Source organism: Anomaloglossus baeobatrachus, chromosome 9, assembly GCF_048569485.1.
Source record: "Anomaloglossus baeobatrachus isolate aAnoBae1 chromosome 9, aAnoBae1.hap1, whole genome shotgun sequence".
NCBI lineage: Eukaryota > Metazoa > Chordata > Amphibia > Anura > Aromobatidae > Anomaloglossus > Anomaloglossus baeobatrachus.
This window is the reverse complement of record NC_134361.1, coordinates 186,350,254-186,367,861: the sequence shown is the minus strand read 5'-3', so window position 1 is coordinate 186,367,861 and position 17,608 is coordinate 186,350,254. Positions and strand designations below refer to the sequence as shown.

At 44.0% G+C, this 17,608-nt stretch overlaps 1 protein-coding gene across 2 annotated transcripts in view; it reads right to left on the bottom strand.

The window, feature by feature from the left end:
- Positions 1-17,608, bottom strand: part of CRB2 (crumbs cell polarity complex component 2) — a 175,894-nt gene that overhangs the window by 24,407 nt on the left and 133,879 nt on the right. For both annotated transcript variants that reach the window (XM_075324116.1, XM_075324114.1), the window contains exons 7-8: positions 2,091-3,023; positions 991-1,538 (exon numbers count right to left, since the gene is read on the bottom strand). In XM_075324116.1, the coding sequence (XP_075180231.1) occupies positions 991-1,538; positions 2,091-3,023 (1,481 nt within the window). The remainder of the gene's footprint in view (positions 1-990; positions 1,539-2,090; positions 3,024-17,608) is intronic.

Below are 17,608 nucleotides of genomic sequence, written 5' to 3'. Positions count from 1 at the left end.
AAAGACCATGAGGAGCAGTCTGTGTGGAGGGGCAAGGGAGGAAAGACCATGAGGAGGAGTCGGCATGCAACTGAGGGAGTAGTCTGTAACAAAAGGGCACAGAGAGAAATATGTGTAAAAGAAGAAATCAATAAAAGGTGAGGGGCACAAGATATGAGGCCATGTATGTGTGGTGGAGTAGGTATCTGTCCATTCTAGTTTCAGCCTTTTTGCGACTGCAATGCAGAAGCCTAGAAGAACAAGTAAGCCATTAGATACCAGATATGCAACATTACTTCATATTCTACTCTACAACTCAGAGATGCAGACCTTAGTATCCCTGCTGCCAGAGGAAGGTTTAATATCAACCTTTTTACTGCCCTAGACCTCAGGGATTGTACCATAACACTATTAAAGGGGTTGTCCTTTGCCGCTAACTTAATCATTGGGAGGTGCCGATGACGCCACATCTATACTTACCTGCCTAACAGGACATCAGCACGATGCCTGGAAATGCAAATGGGAGCATCCTTGGAGAACCCCTATAACTACTAGAGCTAACTATTCATGGCAATATTTATTTGCAGCCCAATTTAGTTTTCCCTCTAAATTAGAGATCAAGTCTCTAATTTAGAGGGAACATATATTTTAAATTTTAGGTGTTCAAATACAATGATTTATATACGTTAATAAACTGCTAAGACCGTAATGATTCATAGAATTTACACGTAAATGTTCAAAATGATATAAATAAAAAAGCGTGGTTTGTAAAAATATATTGTACCAAAAATGCTCTTAGTGACATGAACGGGTATATTATTTCAATCTAGAATATTTGGAATTTTTAATTTGCTTTTTGGGGATTCTCTGACAAAAAATGAGAGTTCTGATTTACACGCATGAGAAGAAAATATCAGTATGGTATTTAAAAATTACTGACAAAATGCATAAAGGGCTTATACACACACGTCTGTTTTTGGTCAGTATTCTCCATCAGTGTCTTATGCTCACCTGACATTCGTCGTCAGACACACAACCCTTTGTGACATTACTAATGAAGCCTGGATAAACGTCGTCATCTTTACTATCTAATGAGAAAAATTCCAAGCGTTTCGAATTTATTTGAACATCTTGGAGACATCCTTTAAAATATCCGCCCCACTGTTCAATGTTTCCACCTGGTGGCATTCCTCCAACAAGTACAGTGTCTTCTGCAGAAATGGAGATTGACGATAGATGTTCTACCTCTTCTTTGACTTGGTCAATATTTAGTCTGATGAGCCCCTCAGTAAAGGTCACATAAATCAAATGTTTTTTGCCACTGCTGATGTATTCCTTGAAAGAGATTGTTTCCGACAAAAGATTAATATGAATTTGTCCAGATTTTAGGTAGATTGATAAGTAATCCATGGTACCATTACTGATCTGTAGCACCAGGCCATCTGGTTTAAGTGTCCTAATAAACGCAGATATAGCAAAAGAGGCTCCTAAATCTTGGGCGATTCTGAAGTTGCCAAAACTAGGAATGTCTTCCCATAAGAAGGTCACAGGTTCGTATTCTGTGGAAAGAGAGAAATTAAGGTAAATTCAATCAAAACTGAGAAGGTGCCAAATATACTGGGGAGTCCACAAGACTAGTGAGTTAAAAGTGTGGAAAGATGAGACTTGAAGAAAAACCTATATGATTTGATAACTCTTACGAAACATCTGGGAGGCTCCTGTGAGAAAAGGAGGCCTGCTGCTAAATCTACTGGGTGCTGCCAAAACATCATGGAAAGTGTGCGTGAAGTTGATATGCTTAGTCACCAAAATGGGTGGCCTGAAAAAAAAGGACATGGCTATGGGAGAAAAAAGGGGCATCTCAAAATGTTGGCATGTATGAGTGATTATAATTGCTACCTAAGTTGAGATAACATTACGGCTCTGTCTAGAGAACCCCTAAAACAGACAAGATCTTAATATTTAACAAGATCACCAAAATGGCTTCCTCTGTATCTACTAAAGGCAATTTAAAAAGGCACTTTTTATCAACTCAGTATAAAAAAATGAGTAACACACACAAAAGAAGTTGAAGAAGGCGAATAGACAAGAAGAATCAGTACAATACATACCTTCTAAGCAGGTTGGGCCTAAGTATGGTCTGATACAGTCACACACGTAGTTGATCCATTGGTCAATGCACCTTGATCCATGGTGACAAGGACTGGATTGGCACCAGTCTGTTTTGTTACATCCCAGGGTGATATCATAGGATTGGTCATCTCCAATATCCTGTGGTAGCAAAACTCTGGAGTCAATTTTAAGATCTTCAAAACATCCTGTAAAGTTTTGCTTGCTCTGTGTGTTGTCTAGCAGAGAGTCTTGGGGAAGACCTCCTATGTAGACCTTTGTGAATGACGTCTGGAGCTGAGGATCATACTTTGTGAGCAAAGGTTCAACGTGAGTACATGTACCGTTGGCGCAACCTTCATGGTGAAGCTTTAGGTGAAGGTCTGAATTCAAAGCCACCTCTGCTTGATGCCAATCACTATCACTTACATTGTGTTTATTTAGGACCATGACTGAAGTATTGCCATCATTGTATAGGACTTGCAGCACTCCATTAAAGAGTTCAAGTATTAGATAACTTGTTTCATTACCTCGATAGAGGAGAACCATATTTGCCAAAGTTGTTCTGAATCGTACGGCCATGTGGACCGTGTCATCTTCAATACTTGTCCTGCTACTATTGGACATTTCCAGTTCATAGATCACATACCCACGCGATGACAAGGAAAATGTGGTGGGGATAGAACAATCCAGCCCATAAAAACCTGTTTGGCATTTGCAGGTATGCCCATGGATCTCCTCTTCATAGGTGGGAATGCACATGGCACCATTTTGGCAGCTATGATTTATGCACCCTAGGAGCTCTATGGTGCAGTTTTTACCTCCCCAAGGTGCTGGACATTTACAGGTATAGTCTGCAACTCCATCTTCACAGGTTGCTCCATTCTCACATGGATTGCGTTCGCAGTCATCAATGTTTACAGTGCAAAGCACACCTAGAAAATGCAAGCAAATAAGTCAGTACCATCTGTAGATGTAAAGGATCCGTAACACAAGGATCATGTAGAGGGGCATCTAGAAGAACGCTCACTGGGCATTCAGCCACTATAAATTTGCTGACATAGATTTGCTGCATTGGATGAAAATAACCAGGCAGTGCGTATACCGATGGTGCACAACTCCTCGTGGGCAATACTAATCTATACAGGTCTCACTATGTTTTACAAATACATCTATAATGTGTCACACTAGGAACAGGGAAGTATCAAGTGATCGGAGAAAGGGAAGGGAAACCCTGTGTCTAGGGAAAGGGAAAATGGTGACCCCTGACCAAACCTACTGCTGGTCCCTGGAGTCCCTCACCACCCTATATAGGTTCTGCACCTATGCGCCGAGCCGGATACCTGACCCTAGGTATCCCTAGTGCTGGGTCCTAAATAGGGAACGGATGGGATAAGCTCTTTGTCAACCCCACTAAATAACTATAGATGACACAGGAGGACACACAGGGGGAAAAAGCATGAACTATTTATCTACAGATGACACAGGTAGAAGTTCAGCAAAGTTTTCAGCAACACAGAGGAGTACAAACCACCTGCTTGCAACCAAGGCTTGAATGAACTGAAAATATCACCAGCACCAGCCCAAGGAAGTAAGGGGTATTTAAGCACCAAGAGAATACTGATAATCAGCAGATGGGTGGAAGGTGAGCTCCTGCTGGGTCCTAAAAGAAGAGAGATGAATCCAGCAGGAAAGGTGCCTATACCAATGAATACTGACAGCAGGAACAATGGAAAGTCCGGGAGCATTCTGCGCAGCCAAATGCTGTGACCTTCTATGGCTAGAAACCACCAGTGACACACTCGTGACATAATAGTGCACCATGATTACTTTAAGTATAGTAAAAGAATTTACACAGAACCACCATTATGGATAATGGTTCCACTTTTGTGTAAATATACATGTATGTGCTTGAGTTGGAGCGTCCATCACACGTTCTGGCATTTTTATCATAACACTACAAAATGTGGGGCACTACAACGAAAACCTTATGGACCCCATTATAAATCAAGAGACTTCGCCAAGCACGGATATACAAGTGTGAACATGGCTTAAATGAGTATTATTTTGCAAGCCCCTTATACCGAAGTATAGAATTAAAAACGAGCATTTTGCAAATTACCATGTAGACCCAAGTAAACACCAGCAGATGGCACCACTGTCATGTTATATCACTGCTCTATGCTTTAGTCAGTCTGTATTAGTAAATTTAAGAGACCTTGAAAGATGGATCTACAAATACAACCCCTGACCCTCAGGTGTCCGGTCCTTCCAATTCTGCAGGCACCTTCTCTTAGGCCATGTAATTAGAAGGAGAGGACACACAAAATATATATTTCCTCCTGTCCTAGTGTTTTAATTTATCAGGATGCAGAATAAGCAAAGCCCGGGAATTGAATTATTTTTTGATAAGCTATTTGGGCCACCCCTGAAGAGGAGCAGATTTGCAGCACCTAGCATCGATCACTGAGCAGTTGATGAAGCTGTGCTATTCATCTCCACAACTACTTACATCTGGCCACTGGCACTGCTTAGAACAGCATATCTGTGGGGGTGACCTCCACCTGATTCTGTTGGATCCCCTCCACCTGATTCATATCAAGAATGTCAATGTAATTGGACAATCGTTAACATTTCTAGCAATTTGAGTGAAGCAGATAGACTAGCCTTTGTTTGTCATGAATATCAATAAGCCTTGGGTTTCAATGTCTAGAGGTATAGCTAGAGTCCTATGGACTCCGTGGCAAGATTTGAACATGCCCTCACATTAAACAATACCATGACTACATATTACCAGCATATATAGTGGTGACTAAATCGTACAACCATACGGATCACAAACAAAAGTTACAGTAATAACAATGTTATCACCAGTGACATACACAGGAGCTCTCAAGATTAAGTATACAGGTAATATAATCTACACGCTTGTGTATAATATAATTGATGATCACTGTAATCTGTACACATTCACTATATACTACTATCTACAGAGCTCCTGTGAATAATGACATTGGTGATCCCTATTACCAGTACATTATACAGTATATACAGAGCTCCAGTGTATAATGTGACTGGTGATCACTGTTACCTGTAAACTTCATACAGAGCTCCTGTATAAGTCATCGGTGACTTATACAGGAGCTCTGTATGCTGGTAATCAATGTATTACCAGTACACTATAATATATACTATGCTCCTGTGTAGAATGTCGCCGCTTATCACTCTTACATGGACACTGCATACTATACACAGAGATCTTGTCTATAATGTCACTGGTGGTCACTGCATTACCTGTAAAATTACACTACATACTATCAACACAGCTTCTGTGTATATCACATAAGTGTACAGGTAATAGTGGTCACAGGTGACATTATACACAGAAGCTCTATAGACTAATGCGGGCGTCACACGGTACGATCTATCCTGCGATCGTACCCGCCCCCGTCGTTTGTGCGTCACGGGCAATTAGTCACCCGTGGCGCAGAAAGTCGTTAAACCCCCAACAAACGCACTTACCTCCCGGATGACCTCGCTGTGGGCGGCGAACATCCACTTCCTGAACGTGGTGGGATGTTCGGCGTCACAGCAACGTTACACAACGGCCAGCCAATAGAAGCGGAGAGGCGGAGATGAGCGGAACGTAAACATCCCGCCCACCTCCTTCCTTCAGCATTGCCGGCATGAGCCGCGGGACGCAGGTAAGCTATGTTCATCATTCCCGGGGTGTCACACGGAGCAATGTGTGCTACCCCGGGTATGATGAACAACCAGCGCCAAGAAGAATAATCGATTTTTTAAAAATTAGCGACGTGTCAACGATACACGATTTCCACACGATTTGCAAATGTTCAGAGTCGCTTGTAGGTGTCACACGGGACGATGTTGCATACGATGCCGGATGTGCGTCACAACAACCGTGACCCCGACGATGTATCGCACGATAGATCGTCTCGTGTGACGCCCACATAATACTTTTACACTAGACTATATACAGAGTTTGTGTATAATGTCACCAGTGATCACTTTATTACTCATACACTTACACTATATACTGTGATCACAAGTGACATTATACACGAGCTCTGTATATAGTATATAGCTTAAATATACAGGTAATCAAGTGTTCATCAGTGACATTATACTCAGGGTCTCTGTATATAGTCTATAGTTTAAGTGTACAGATAAAGTGATTAACAGTGACAACATACACAAGAGTTCTCTAGCTACTGGTAGATAGCCATCTACAGCACTCCGGTGTATATCATAGGTGATCACTGGATCTACCTGTACACTTCCACTATATACTGTGATCACCAGTGACATACACTATAGACTCTATATAGAGCTCCTGGGGGTAGGTGTACACATAATACATTCTATAGAGCTCCTGTGTATCATGTCACCAGTGATCACTGTACTTCCTGTAAACTTGCACTATATACACAGGAACTCTGTAGATAGTACATATAATGTAGATATTATTACCTGTACTCGAACATTATAAATAGAGCTCCTGTGTATAATGTCACTGGTAATTATTGTATTATCTGTGTTCATACAATATATATGAAGGAGCTCTGTAGATCATGTATATAATGTACAGGGAATATAGTGACTTAATACACAGGAGCTCTGCAAATAGTGTGTGAGTACAGGTAATAAGGTAATTGGTGATCACTGCACCTATGCAATATACAGTATGTACTATTTACAAAGCTCTTTTGTATATAGTGTAAGGGTATAGGTAATACAGTGATTACTGGTGACATACACAGCCAATAATTGTAGAACTCTGGCTTGATACGCCCTCATTTTATTTCAGAAATCCATAAAGCAAAGTAGGAGAAGCTTCGATAACTAACCGACCCAAGTATTAAATGCATCATCAGTTAATTACATCTCGTTCCATCCTACCCCAGATCACATTTCGTCATCCAGCCTGGCACACATTGTTTCAGCTTTGTGCAGATTACCCTAATAATCTGATAAACATGACATGTGCGGATGTATCAAGATTTGTACTGACCGGTGAGCCAGAAAAAAACTACCGTATACATGTGATCCTCACTAACCAGTGAATATGCAGGTTATGTGTACGGAGGATCTGGGGGGAGATCGGGACATCATAGCTGTGATGAGGAGGCCCGGTCTGACTCACTCTAAACTAGGCTGGGATATAGAAAATCTTTTCAAGCAAAAAGTTAATCCAACTTTAATGAAACTCTGGAATACAGTAATAACAGAGGATAGGGAAATCAGACGCAGCTCTCGAAGTCAGGCCAAAGACACGTGTAGTCACTATTCTAAAGAGCTTTGGAAACCCATTTATCCAAAGTCTGTATATAGCTGGTTATATTGTACACTGCATACTATATACAGAGCTCCTGTGTATGTCATCAGTGATTACTGTATTACCTGTACGCTACAAAACAGAGCTTCTATGTATAATGTCACTGGTGATCACTGCATTACCTGACCTGTACAGTTACATTACATACTATCTACACAGCTGCTGTGTATATAGTATAAGTGTAGAGGTAATACAGTAATCATGTGACATTATACACAGGAGCTCTGTAGATTGTATTACTTGAACACTAGACTATACAGAATTCCTGTGTATAATGTCACCAGTGATCACAATATATAGTGTAAGTGTATGAGCAATAAAGTGAAGAAATTCAGTTAAGAGTTATGAATAAAACCCACCAATACTCTGATGTAAAGAAAGATAAAATGGCACCCAACTATTTCCAGTTTCTTATATAGTGCCAACATGTTCTGCAGTGCCAGTTTAATTGTGACAAAATAAAATCCTTTCCTCCAACACTAGTATGTCTTTACAGCGTGGGATGAAATAGGTAACCCATGTAGACCACCTGGTGATTGAAAAAAAACAAGTTTCTTTATAATGGGAGACAATTGGGAGATGAGTCATTGCCGGGCACCATGTCCTGGGAACTTAAAATTAAGGGTTGGAAGGACGAAACTCAACTACATTAGAGGTGTTCCAACCTATAGAATGATTAGCCGGTATCTCTAAAATTGGGGGATTGAGCTGATGGTCGTCTAATATGTATGGCCACCTTAAGACGCTTTATTTTAAAAGTAGTTGACTTAATTTTATGGACTGGGATAAAACATATCATGAAAAACTTTGACCAATTCACTGGAGACCTAAAAAGGTGACTGCGATCTTTTAACTTTGGTTCTAAAAGATCATTTCCTCCCTTCCAAAGTGTTATGGAAAAAAAAAGCAACCATCATCATGGTCTTCTGTAACACTGATCTTTCTTCTGAATTAGTAACTGGCTGTACCTCCGTTAACAACAACCCTTCACCTCACTATTGAATCTAAGGCTGGATTCATACGTCAATGTGTTCTTGTTAGAGCACTGACAAGCCGTAGGTCTCCTGTCCTTAAATCAGCAGCTTTATAGAGGTGTAGGAGGTTGCTGGCTTCTGGTCAGGAGACCTGCGGGCGGTCCGTGCATCGCGGTCTGTCCTTGGACCATGACTCATCAGATATTCCTCTCAGTGTGGGGTACTGCTCCTCGTCGTGTGCACCTGCTAGCTTGGATCTTGTGCTCAAGCTCCGGAGGTCTGTGTCTCTTTCCGCCTAATACCGCTCACTTTCGTCCCTCTTCTGGGCCTTGATAGCTCTCTAGTCGGATGACTCTCTAAGCCCGTTGGGGTGAGCTGTAGGCTCTGGACCTCGAGGTTACCTCAGAATTCCCTCACTGACCATAGTAGAGAGACCATGTCTTCATGCTTTAACCATATTCTTGACTGGTCCTCACTCAAGCCTTCCCTCCTGTTCTTTCCCGCCATCCTCTCTTCCACTGCCTTAACCCTATCTTATGTAACATCTAAAGCTGACTCGCGCTAGATGGTAGCTGATGATACAAGCATATATATCTTACAGTATTCAACAGTCTATAAAACATAGTACATGTACACGATGGGGCACAGCCCCCCTACTAAATAGGCATTAAAGAATGATCTTTTTGAAAAACTTAAAGTTTGGAATGTGTGGTCTTTTTCGATTAAGAAATGGTATCATATACCATGTACCCTATTACACAGATGTGGAGTATGTAATTATTCTGGAATTTTTTTTTTTGGGGGGGGGCACATATTAGACTTCACCCCTTATTTGTTAAACCAGACCCTTTTTTTTAGCAAGACCACACCTCCTCATCAGAAAATCTAACACTCAAATATGGGGCAAGTTACAAACAAAGGGGTTTTTGATTTTTTTTTTTGCAAAATTATGCCAGAATTCAGGCACATTTAGCTACATTTACAGTTGAAATACCCATTTGGAAGTGCGGATTTTTGCAAACCCCATTTAGCTGCATGTAAGAGAAACTTTTGCAAATAATACGTCAAATATGAACAGATTCCAGACAATCGTTCTCGCATCAGAAGACTGCACCCGACTGGAGTAGGTGGGCAGTGACCCATGATGTGAATATGCTGATTTATGTATTTACAGTCATATATTATAAATGCATTTGTGTTTTTTTTTAAGTGTTTTAGAAAGGTATACTCTTAAGATGTAGCAGAGCTAGGATTGTTTAACAGGTTACCAACGGTTGTTCCAGCAGTTGGGTTAGCCGGTGGTACAGTGAGTTTAGAAGAGGTGGAAGATAAAATAGGGTTAAAGTATTTGATGGAGGAGTGAGAAATATTAGGGCAGATGGTTGGGAAGAGGAAATCAATCTAGAAATGGGTTCAAAGTGAGAAGACATGGCCTTGGTGCTAAGGCCAGTCAAGAAACCTAAGATGACCTCTGGAGATCCGGAGCCTGCGGCTCACCCCAGCGGGCTTAAAGAGTCATCTGGCTAGAAAGAAGTTGGGGCTCAGAAGCAAACAAAGGTGAGCGGTATTAGGGGGAAGGAGTCACAGACCCTGGAGTATTGAAGATGCAGTCAAGGTTAGCGGGGGACAGCACAAAGAGTGCTACCCCACAGAGAGAGGAAGGAAGGCCATGTCTGTCATAACGGTGTGGAGAATAAAAGTAAACAGAAAGTGGTTGGCTAAGATACCTCTGGTGTCACGTGTCTTACTACGTCAAGGACCGGCAGTGGGGGTGACTGACACCGGCGTGAAGTAGCAAGTAAGTGTCGTTCCGCGCCTGAAGTCAGTTGCACACACAGTCTCCTTGGTTAAGAAGAGCGGTGCATGCAATGCCCAAGGCCGGCACCCTCCTTTACGAACGCCGCAACTGCTGACCTGAGTGAACTGGATACAAAACAGTTCAGGTTAGGAGACCTGGCGGTGCAGCCGGATCTTCCAACGCAAAGAGGGTCTGTGTTTCACAGATTTATGAATCAGCCTAAATGATCTTTATTGTTTTCATATTGGAAGGTTAGAATCTAAACACAAAACATATGGCTCCAAGATTATAACTAAGTACACCCAGGACCGCGGTGGCTGTGGATTATCCATCATTGGCTGCAGGGTCTCACACACATGGGGCTACCAGCACTATATCATTAGAAGGGATTTGTTCTCAAGAGCTGGATTTGGTACCATGTGCACTTCTATACGCAGTGGATTGTTATCAGCGTAAATCGCAGCCGATTTACGTCAGAATCCGCATGCGTTACTTGAAATTCACAATGAAAATCCGCAAAATGAGCAGATGTTGTGAATTACAAAACCTGCACCATCCATGTGGCAAATTTACATAGGCAAATTTTCAAAAATGAAAAAATAATATTAAAAAAACCCATGACATTTGCTTAGCTGACCGCACACAAATCTGCAGCAAGAACGTTACACGTGCTTTTATCCCCATGCTGCGTGCGTCAAACACACAAGGATCGGTCTCATCATTCACAAGATCAAAACAAAAAAAAAATGCATAAAATATAACTTCTACAACATCAAAAATAAAACATTAGAATCATTTGTGTATATTAGTTATGCCAATCACATCCTAGGTACTATTTAGGCACCTTGCCCTGAGAATAACAGTGCAGCCCAATAAAAGACCGTAGCAAGGAAAACAGCCGAAGTCCCTTGTTGAACTATTGAGCAACATGAAGGGCCGATTTTAGACAAAATGGGGCGCTGAGCAAAAGTTAAAGGTGTGGCCCCAACTGGGAACATTACACCATTACACACATTTACAAGAGCTAATTTCAGACCTTTAAACGAGCACCATCGATGACGTTATCTGGCGCTTGTGTACCGGCCTCTCTACACAAGTCGATGAAGAATGATGGGGTAAGAACCACCACTAGTAGGTCAATCTGTCCATGTATAGTATCATGTTCTCGGCAGCATATATCCTGTTTACGCACTAAAAATGGTCCCGACTGGCGTTGTGCAGGCCAGACTTAATGAACGTGGCCTCTGGAGTAAGATGCACCCAATTTACCAAATTTAAATATTCTATATATTTATTATATTATATATATGCACACACAGGATGTACATATGTAGCGGAGGAGGGGACGCTGCGCTCACCCACTGCTCGGGTCCGGCTGCTGCTGCTACTCACTCGGTCGGTGGCTCGAGCGGTGGGCCGGATCCCGGGGACTCGAGCGGCGCTCCTCGCCCGTGAGTGAAAGGGGGGTGGTTTGGTTTAGGGATATTGTCCGTGACGCCACCCACGGTTGTGGTGAGGTTGTGACACCACCGCTGCTCTGTACGGGGATCCCGGGAGCGGTGACAGGGAGCAGCTTGGATGTTGTTTTCTCCCCTCTGTGGGTAGGGGGGTTGGTTGTCTCGGGGCCCGGTGAGTGAAGGGATGGCACGCGGGTTACGGGGCCTGGTGAGGTACAGGGTCGCGGGGGCAGCGCGGTGCCGCACAGCACGGTGGTACTCACTCAGCCAATGATGAATGCAAAGTCTCCGGTAAAACAAACGGCTGTATGGACGGGTCCCACAGACGGCTGCGGTAGCTCTCCCGGTAGGTTGGTGGTGACTGCCTTTCCCTGCACCTGTGTTGTGTTCACGGTTCCAATGGCTTCCCACCGGTAACCCGCTCCCCAGCTTGGATGGATGCTGAGGGAGCCCCTTTTGCCCGCAGGCTCTGGCCCTGGGAACTGTAGCCTTGGCGGTGACTGTATTTCCCCTCATGGTTTGAGCTGTTGCCTTCAATCGGGTCTTGACTGCTGGGAAACCCCGGAGGTTCCCTTCGCTAACGGATTTGACCGGTTTTACGGCGACTCCTAGCCTGGTCGGGGTCCGTAAGCCCTGCCGAATGGTGCTGGCTTCTCTTCGCTCCCCGATCCGGTACCGGCGGGCCACCGCCCGTCCCCGGTCCTTACGGTTCACTTCAATCAGCCTCTCCTGCAGACGGTCACCACCATTTGCCAACCTTGCTATATGTGCCCGGGCCACGCAGCCGGACACGGTCAGTCTCCTCTACTACCACTTCACTCTCTAAAACTAAAACTGAATCTGACTCCTTTTCCCGCCTCCAGGTCTGTGAACGCCTCGGTGGGCGGGACAACCGCCTGGCCCACCCCCTGGTGTGGACATCAGCCCCTGGAGGGAGGTAACAAGGATTTTTGTTTGACTACGGTGTGCCTAGCCGGGGTGTGGGGTGTGTTGTTGTAGTACCTGTGACGTCCTGGCTTGTCCAAGGCGCCACACATACACATGTATTCATGCACACACACACACACACACACCACATACATAGATGTGTATTTACACACTGCACATACATACACTGTACAAAGACATGTACAATCGGTGAAGTGATTATTGAACATGTCACCAATTTTCTAAGTAAATATATTTATAAAGGTGCTATTGATCTGAATATATTAGAGGTCGGTAACATGCCAATCAAACCATAGATGTCCATAAATTAAATTACATGTAAAGGGCACTTTACACATAGCGACATCGCTAGCGATGTCGCGAGCGATAGCACCCGCCCCCGTCGTTCGTGCGACATGCGGTGATCGCTGCCATAGCGAACAATATCGCTACGGCAGCGTCACACGCACATACCTGCTTAGCGACATCACTGGAGACAACGAACAATCTCTCCTTTAAGGGGGAGGTTCGTGCGGCGTCACTAAGCAGCCGCCCAATAGAGGAGAGGCGGAGATGAGCGGCCGGAACATCCCGCCCCCCTCCTTCCTTCCTCATTGCCGGCGGCCGCAGGTATGGAGATGTTCGTACGTTCCTGCGGTGTCACACACAGCGATGTGTGATGCTGCAGGAACGAAGAACAACCAGCGGCATGTACCACCAACGATATTATGAAAAGGAGCGACATATCAACGATTTTTGACGTTTTTGCGATCGTTGCTCCCTTTAGTCACACACAAAGATATTGCTAACGGCGCTGGATGTACGTCATGAACACAGTGACCCCGGCGATATATCGATAGTGATGTCGTGGTGTGTAAAGTACCGTTTAGAATGAGAACTGTCACAGGGAAAAGATACTGAACACTTGAACAAAGAGAGGTGCACATGGAAAGTCATGACATCGGCTGAAATCTATCAGTAATTATAATTATAAAGCAATCCTGCACTTAATAAAAAATATCAGCTGATTCAACTGATGGCTTATAAAAAGGAGTCACATTACCAAGGTGCCACACAAGAAACATCTCACGATGGGTAAAACCAGTGAGCTGTCTCAAGACCTTTGCAAACTCTTTGCTACAAAACACACTGATGGCATTGGTTACAGAAGAAATTTTAAACTACTGAAGATTTCAGTGTACTCTGTTGGGGCTATAGTCTGGAAGTGGAAAGGTAATCATTTCACCATAAACTGGCCAGGACCAGATCCTACCCGCAAGATTACAAACAGAGGAGTGAAAAGAATTATCAAAAGAGTTGTCCAAAAGCTAAGAACCACCTGTGGAGCTACAGAAAGACTTGGAATTAATTGTACCTGCTGATTCCAAGAATACAATAAGTAATGCACTCCCCCTCCATGGCCTGTATGCACGCTCACCACGCAAGACCCCATTGCTAAACAAATAACATGTTCAAGCACATTTAAAGTTTGCTCAATAACATTTAGATAATACTGTGAAATACTGGGAGAATATAGTACACAGAAAAACAAATTATATAGAGCCCTTTAGATTAAACCAGGCATTCCAGCTGCAATATGCTTTTATGCCTTAAAAGGAATCAGTCGCCAGGTTTTTGCTCCCCCATCTGAGAGCAGCATAATGTAGGGGCTGAGACCCTGATTCTAGGGATGGGTCACTTACTGGACTGCTTTCACCAGTTTTGAAAAAATCCCTGGCTTATCTGCCGCAGATCTAGCAGTGCTATGAATGCAGAGCTCTGTAGGACCCTGCACTCACCACTGATTGGCAGCTTTCTGTGTACACAGTGCGTAGGCAGAAAGCGGCAAATCGGTGGTGGGGCGGATTATACAGAGCTCATGAATATGGAGGACTACAAAGCAGCAGGTTTATTAGTCTGCTATTGAATCTCCTGCTGATACAACTGTGATTTTATCAAAACTACAGCAAGCAGCCTAGTAAGGCGGCAAAAACCTGGTGACAGATTGTCTTTAATGTGCTACAATAAACATAGCATCAACCTCTGTAAAATGTTAACATATATCACACAAATAGATTATCTTCAAAGCTTTAGAAGAAGAAATAAAATACTCTAATCGGAAAGGGACTCTATGAGCCTACCCTACATCAGTGATATTAAATGGGAGTTCATTAAATCTTCAATCCATTTATTCATGCAATCAGTGGGGATCTCGTCTCCCAGAACTCAACTAATGCTATGCTCTATTCTATACAACAATGTGCACCTCCAATAATATACAACAAGCAGCAGATTCCATTAAGAAGCCCTCTCGCCAATTTAAACCCAGTTATCGACAGTTTCGGCTTACTGAGAGTTGGCGGTCGTTTGAACCAGGCTCATCTCGGAGTTGCAGAACAAAATCCTCTCATCATTCCCAACAAACACCATGTTACAGTCTTGCTGATCCGACACCACCATGAAAAGACTGAACACTAAGGCAGGCAAATTACCGAGGGCACTTTACGGTCTGCAGGCCTCTGGATTGTTGGGAAGAAGAGACGTGTAGCACAAATACTGCACTATTTTGTGCACTGTCATAAAGCGAGAGGAAAACAACTGTACCAACAAATGGCTGACTTGCCTACAGACAGACTTTCTACAGAGCCACCTACGTGGGCCTAGACGTTTTCGGACCATGGATGGTGTCCACGCAGAACTCGCGGCGGCCAAGAAAACAGTAAGCGGTGGGCTGTGTTATTCACCTGCATGAGTGTTCGAGCCGTTCACATTGAGGTGTTAGAGTCCATGGATACCTCCAGCCTAATCAACGCCTTGAGAAGGTTCCTTGCCATCAGAGAACCAGTGAAACAGCTGAGGTCTGACCGTGGAAGCAACTTCGTCGGTGCATGTAGAGAACTGAACATCGACACCAAGCCTATCCAAGATCAGCTGGCAGAGAAAGGTTGCACCTGGATCTTCAATCCCCCTCACAGTTCTCACATGGGAGGCTCCTGGGAGAGGATGATCGGGATTTCACGCAACATCTTGAACTCCATGCTAATGGACGTCAACTCCTCAAGACTCACACATGAGACTCTAGTCACTCTTTTAGCTGAAGTCTCAGCCATTATTAATTCAAGACCCTTTGTGCCGGTGACCATGGATCCAGAAACACCAACCATATTGACTCCTACTATTCTTATTACCCAAAAAACTGACAACGCGGTAATGCCTAGCGGAGAGTTCACCCACGTGAACACTTATCAAAAACACTGGAAACGTGTTCAATACTTGGCTGACTACTTCTGGAACCGGAGGAGGAAAGAATACCTCACCATTCTTCAAGGAAGAAAGAAGTGGCGACATCCCAAGCCGAACCTCAAAGAAGGAGACCTAGTCCTCATGAAAGACCAGAAAACACAAAGGACTGACTGGCCTATGGGAGTAATTATTAGGATACTGCCTAGTCAGGACGGCAATGTTCGGAAGGTGGAGCTAAAGGTCATCAGGAAAGGTGAGACGAAGACCTTTGCAAGGCTAATCCACAAACTTGTGCTGCTGTTGCCCATAGAGAGCGTCCCTACAGGATAAACGCTATCGGACCTGAACTTTGAGCCATCCTTCTTGTTTTGGACTCAATTGAGTTTGTTTTTACATTTAACGTGCGTTTCCTTTTAGGTTATATTATGGACTCAATAGTGAAATCCCCAAAGTGAATTTCAGATGAGGAGTGTGCTGTTTCTACTTGTTTTATTTAAAACTGTTATTTAATGTTTTTCATGCTTGTCTTCTGCTGCCATCTACTGGTCAGACCTTTCGGCTCCTCTGTTTCTTTTCGTCCAGCCCATGGGAGTGTCTGCTGTTTCTCTTACATCACATCCTGGCATCCTGTTCAGTTCACAGCCAGAGATCGTGAGAATCACACTTCTTATTTGAGCTGCTAGAAGCAAAAAGTCTTCTGACCTTAGTGGCATCAGAAGCAACATCACCAGAATACCACAAAAGCAAGAACTCGGTTCTCTGTATCTGTGCATGTTTTATGGAGAAATAAACCATGGTTGTTCATCTCAGCATGTGCAAGTTCATCCATCAACTCTGATGCGCTCTGTTCATGTCTGCCTCACCTATTGGAAAACAAAGGTAAGATTCTCACGCCATCCCACAACTACGCACCTTCAATTACCTTTAAGTGGGGACAGAACACTCACTACTCGACTGACTAAGGGGTACTTCTCACATAGCGAGATCGCTAGCGAGATCACTGCTGAGTCACGGTTTTTGTGACGCACCAGTGACCTCATTAGCGATCTCGCTGTGTGACAGTGAGCAGCGATCTGGCCCCTGCTGTGAAATCGCTGCTCATTACACACAGTGCTGGTTCATTTTTTGGACGTTGCTCTCCCGCTCCGACGCACACATCGCTGTGTTTGACAGCGAGAGAGCAACGCTCTGAATGTGCAGGGAGCCGGCTTCTGTGGACGCTGGTAACCAAGGTACACATCGGGTAACCAAGAGAAGCCCTTTGCTTGGTTACCCGATATTTACCTTGGTGACTAGCGTACACCGCTCTCAGGCTGCCAGTGCCGGCTCCCTGCACACGTAGCCAGAGTACACATCGGGTAAATAAGCAAAGCGGTTTGCTTATTAACCCGATGTGTACTCTGGCTACGAGTGCAGGGAGCTAGCGCTAAGCGGTGTGCACTGGTAACCAAGGTAAATATCGGGTAACCAAGCAAAGCACTTTGCTTGGTTACTCGATATTTACCTTAGTTACCAAGCGCAGCATCACTTCCACGCGTCGCTGGGGGCTGGTCACTGGTCGCTGGTGAGATCTGCCTGATTGACAGCTCACCAGCGACCATGTAGCAACGCAAAAGCGATCCTGACCAGGTCATATCATGGTCGGAATCGCTGGTATGTCGTTTAGTGAGACGGTACCCTAAGCTCTGCTCTCCACTTCCTCCCTCCCACCTGTCTGCCTGAACCCTAGGCGGGTGGCCCTTTTCCCGCTATACCACCCACTGGT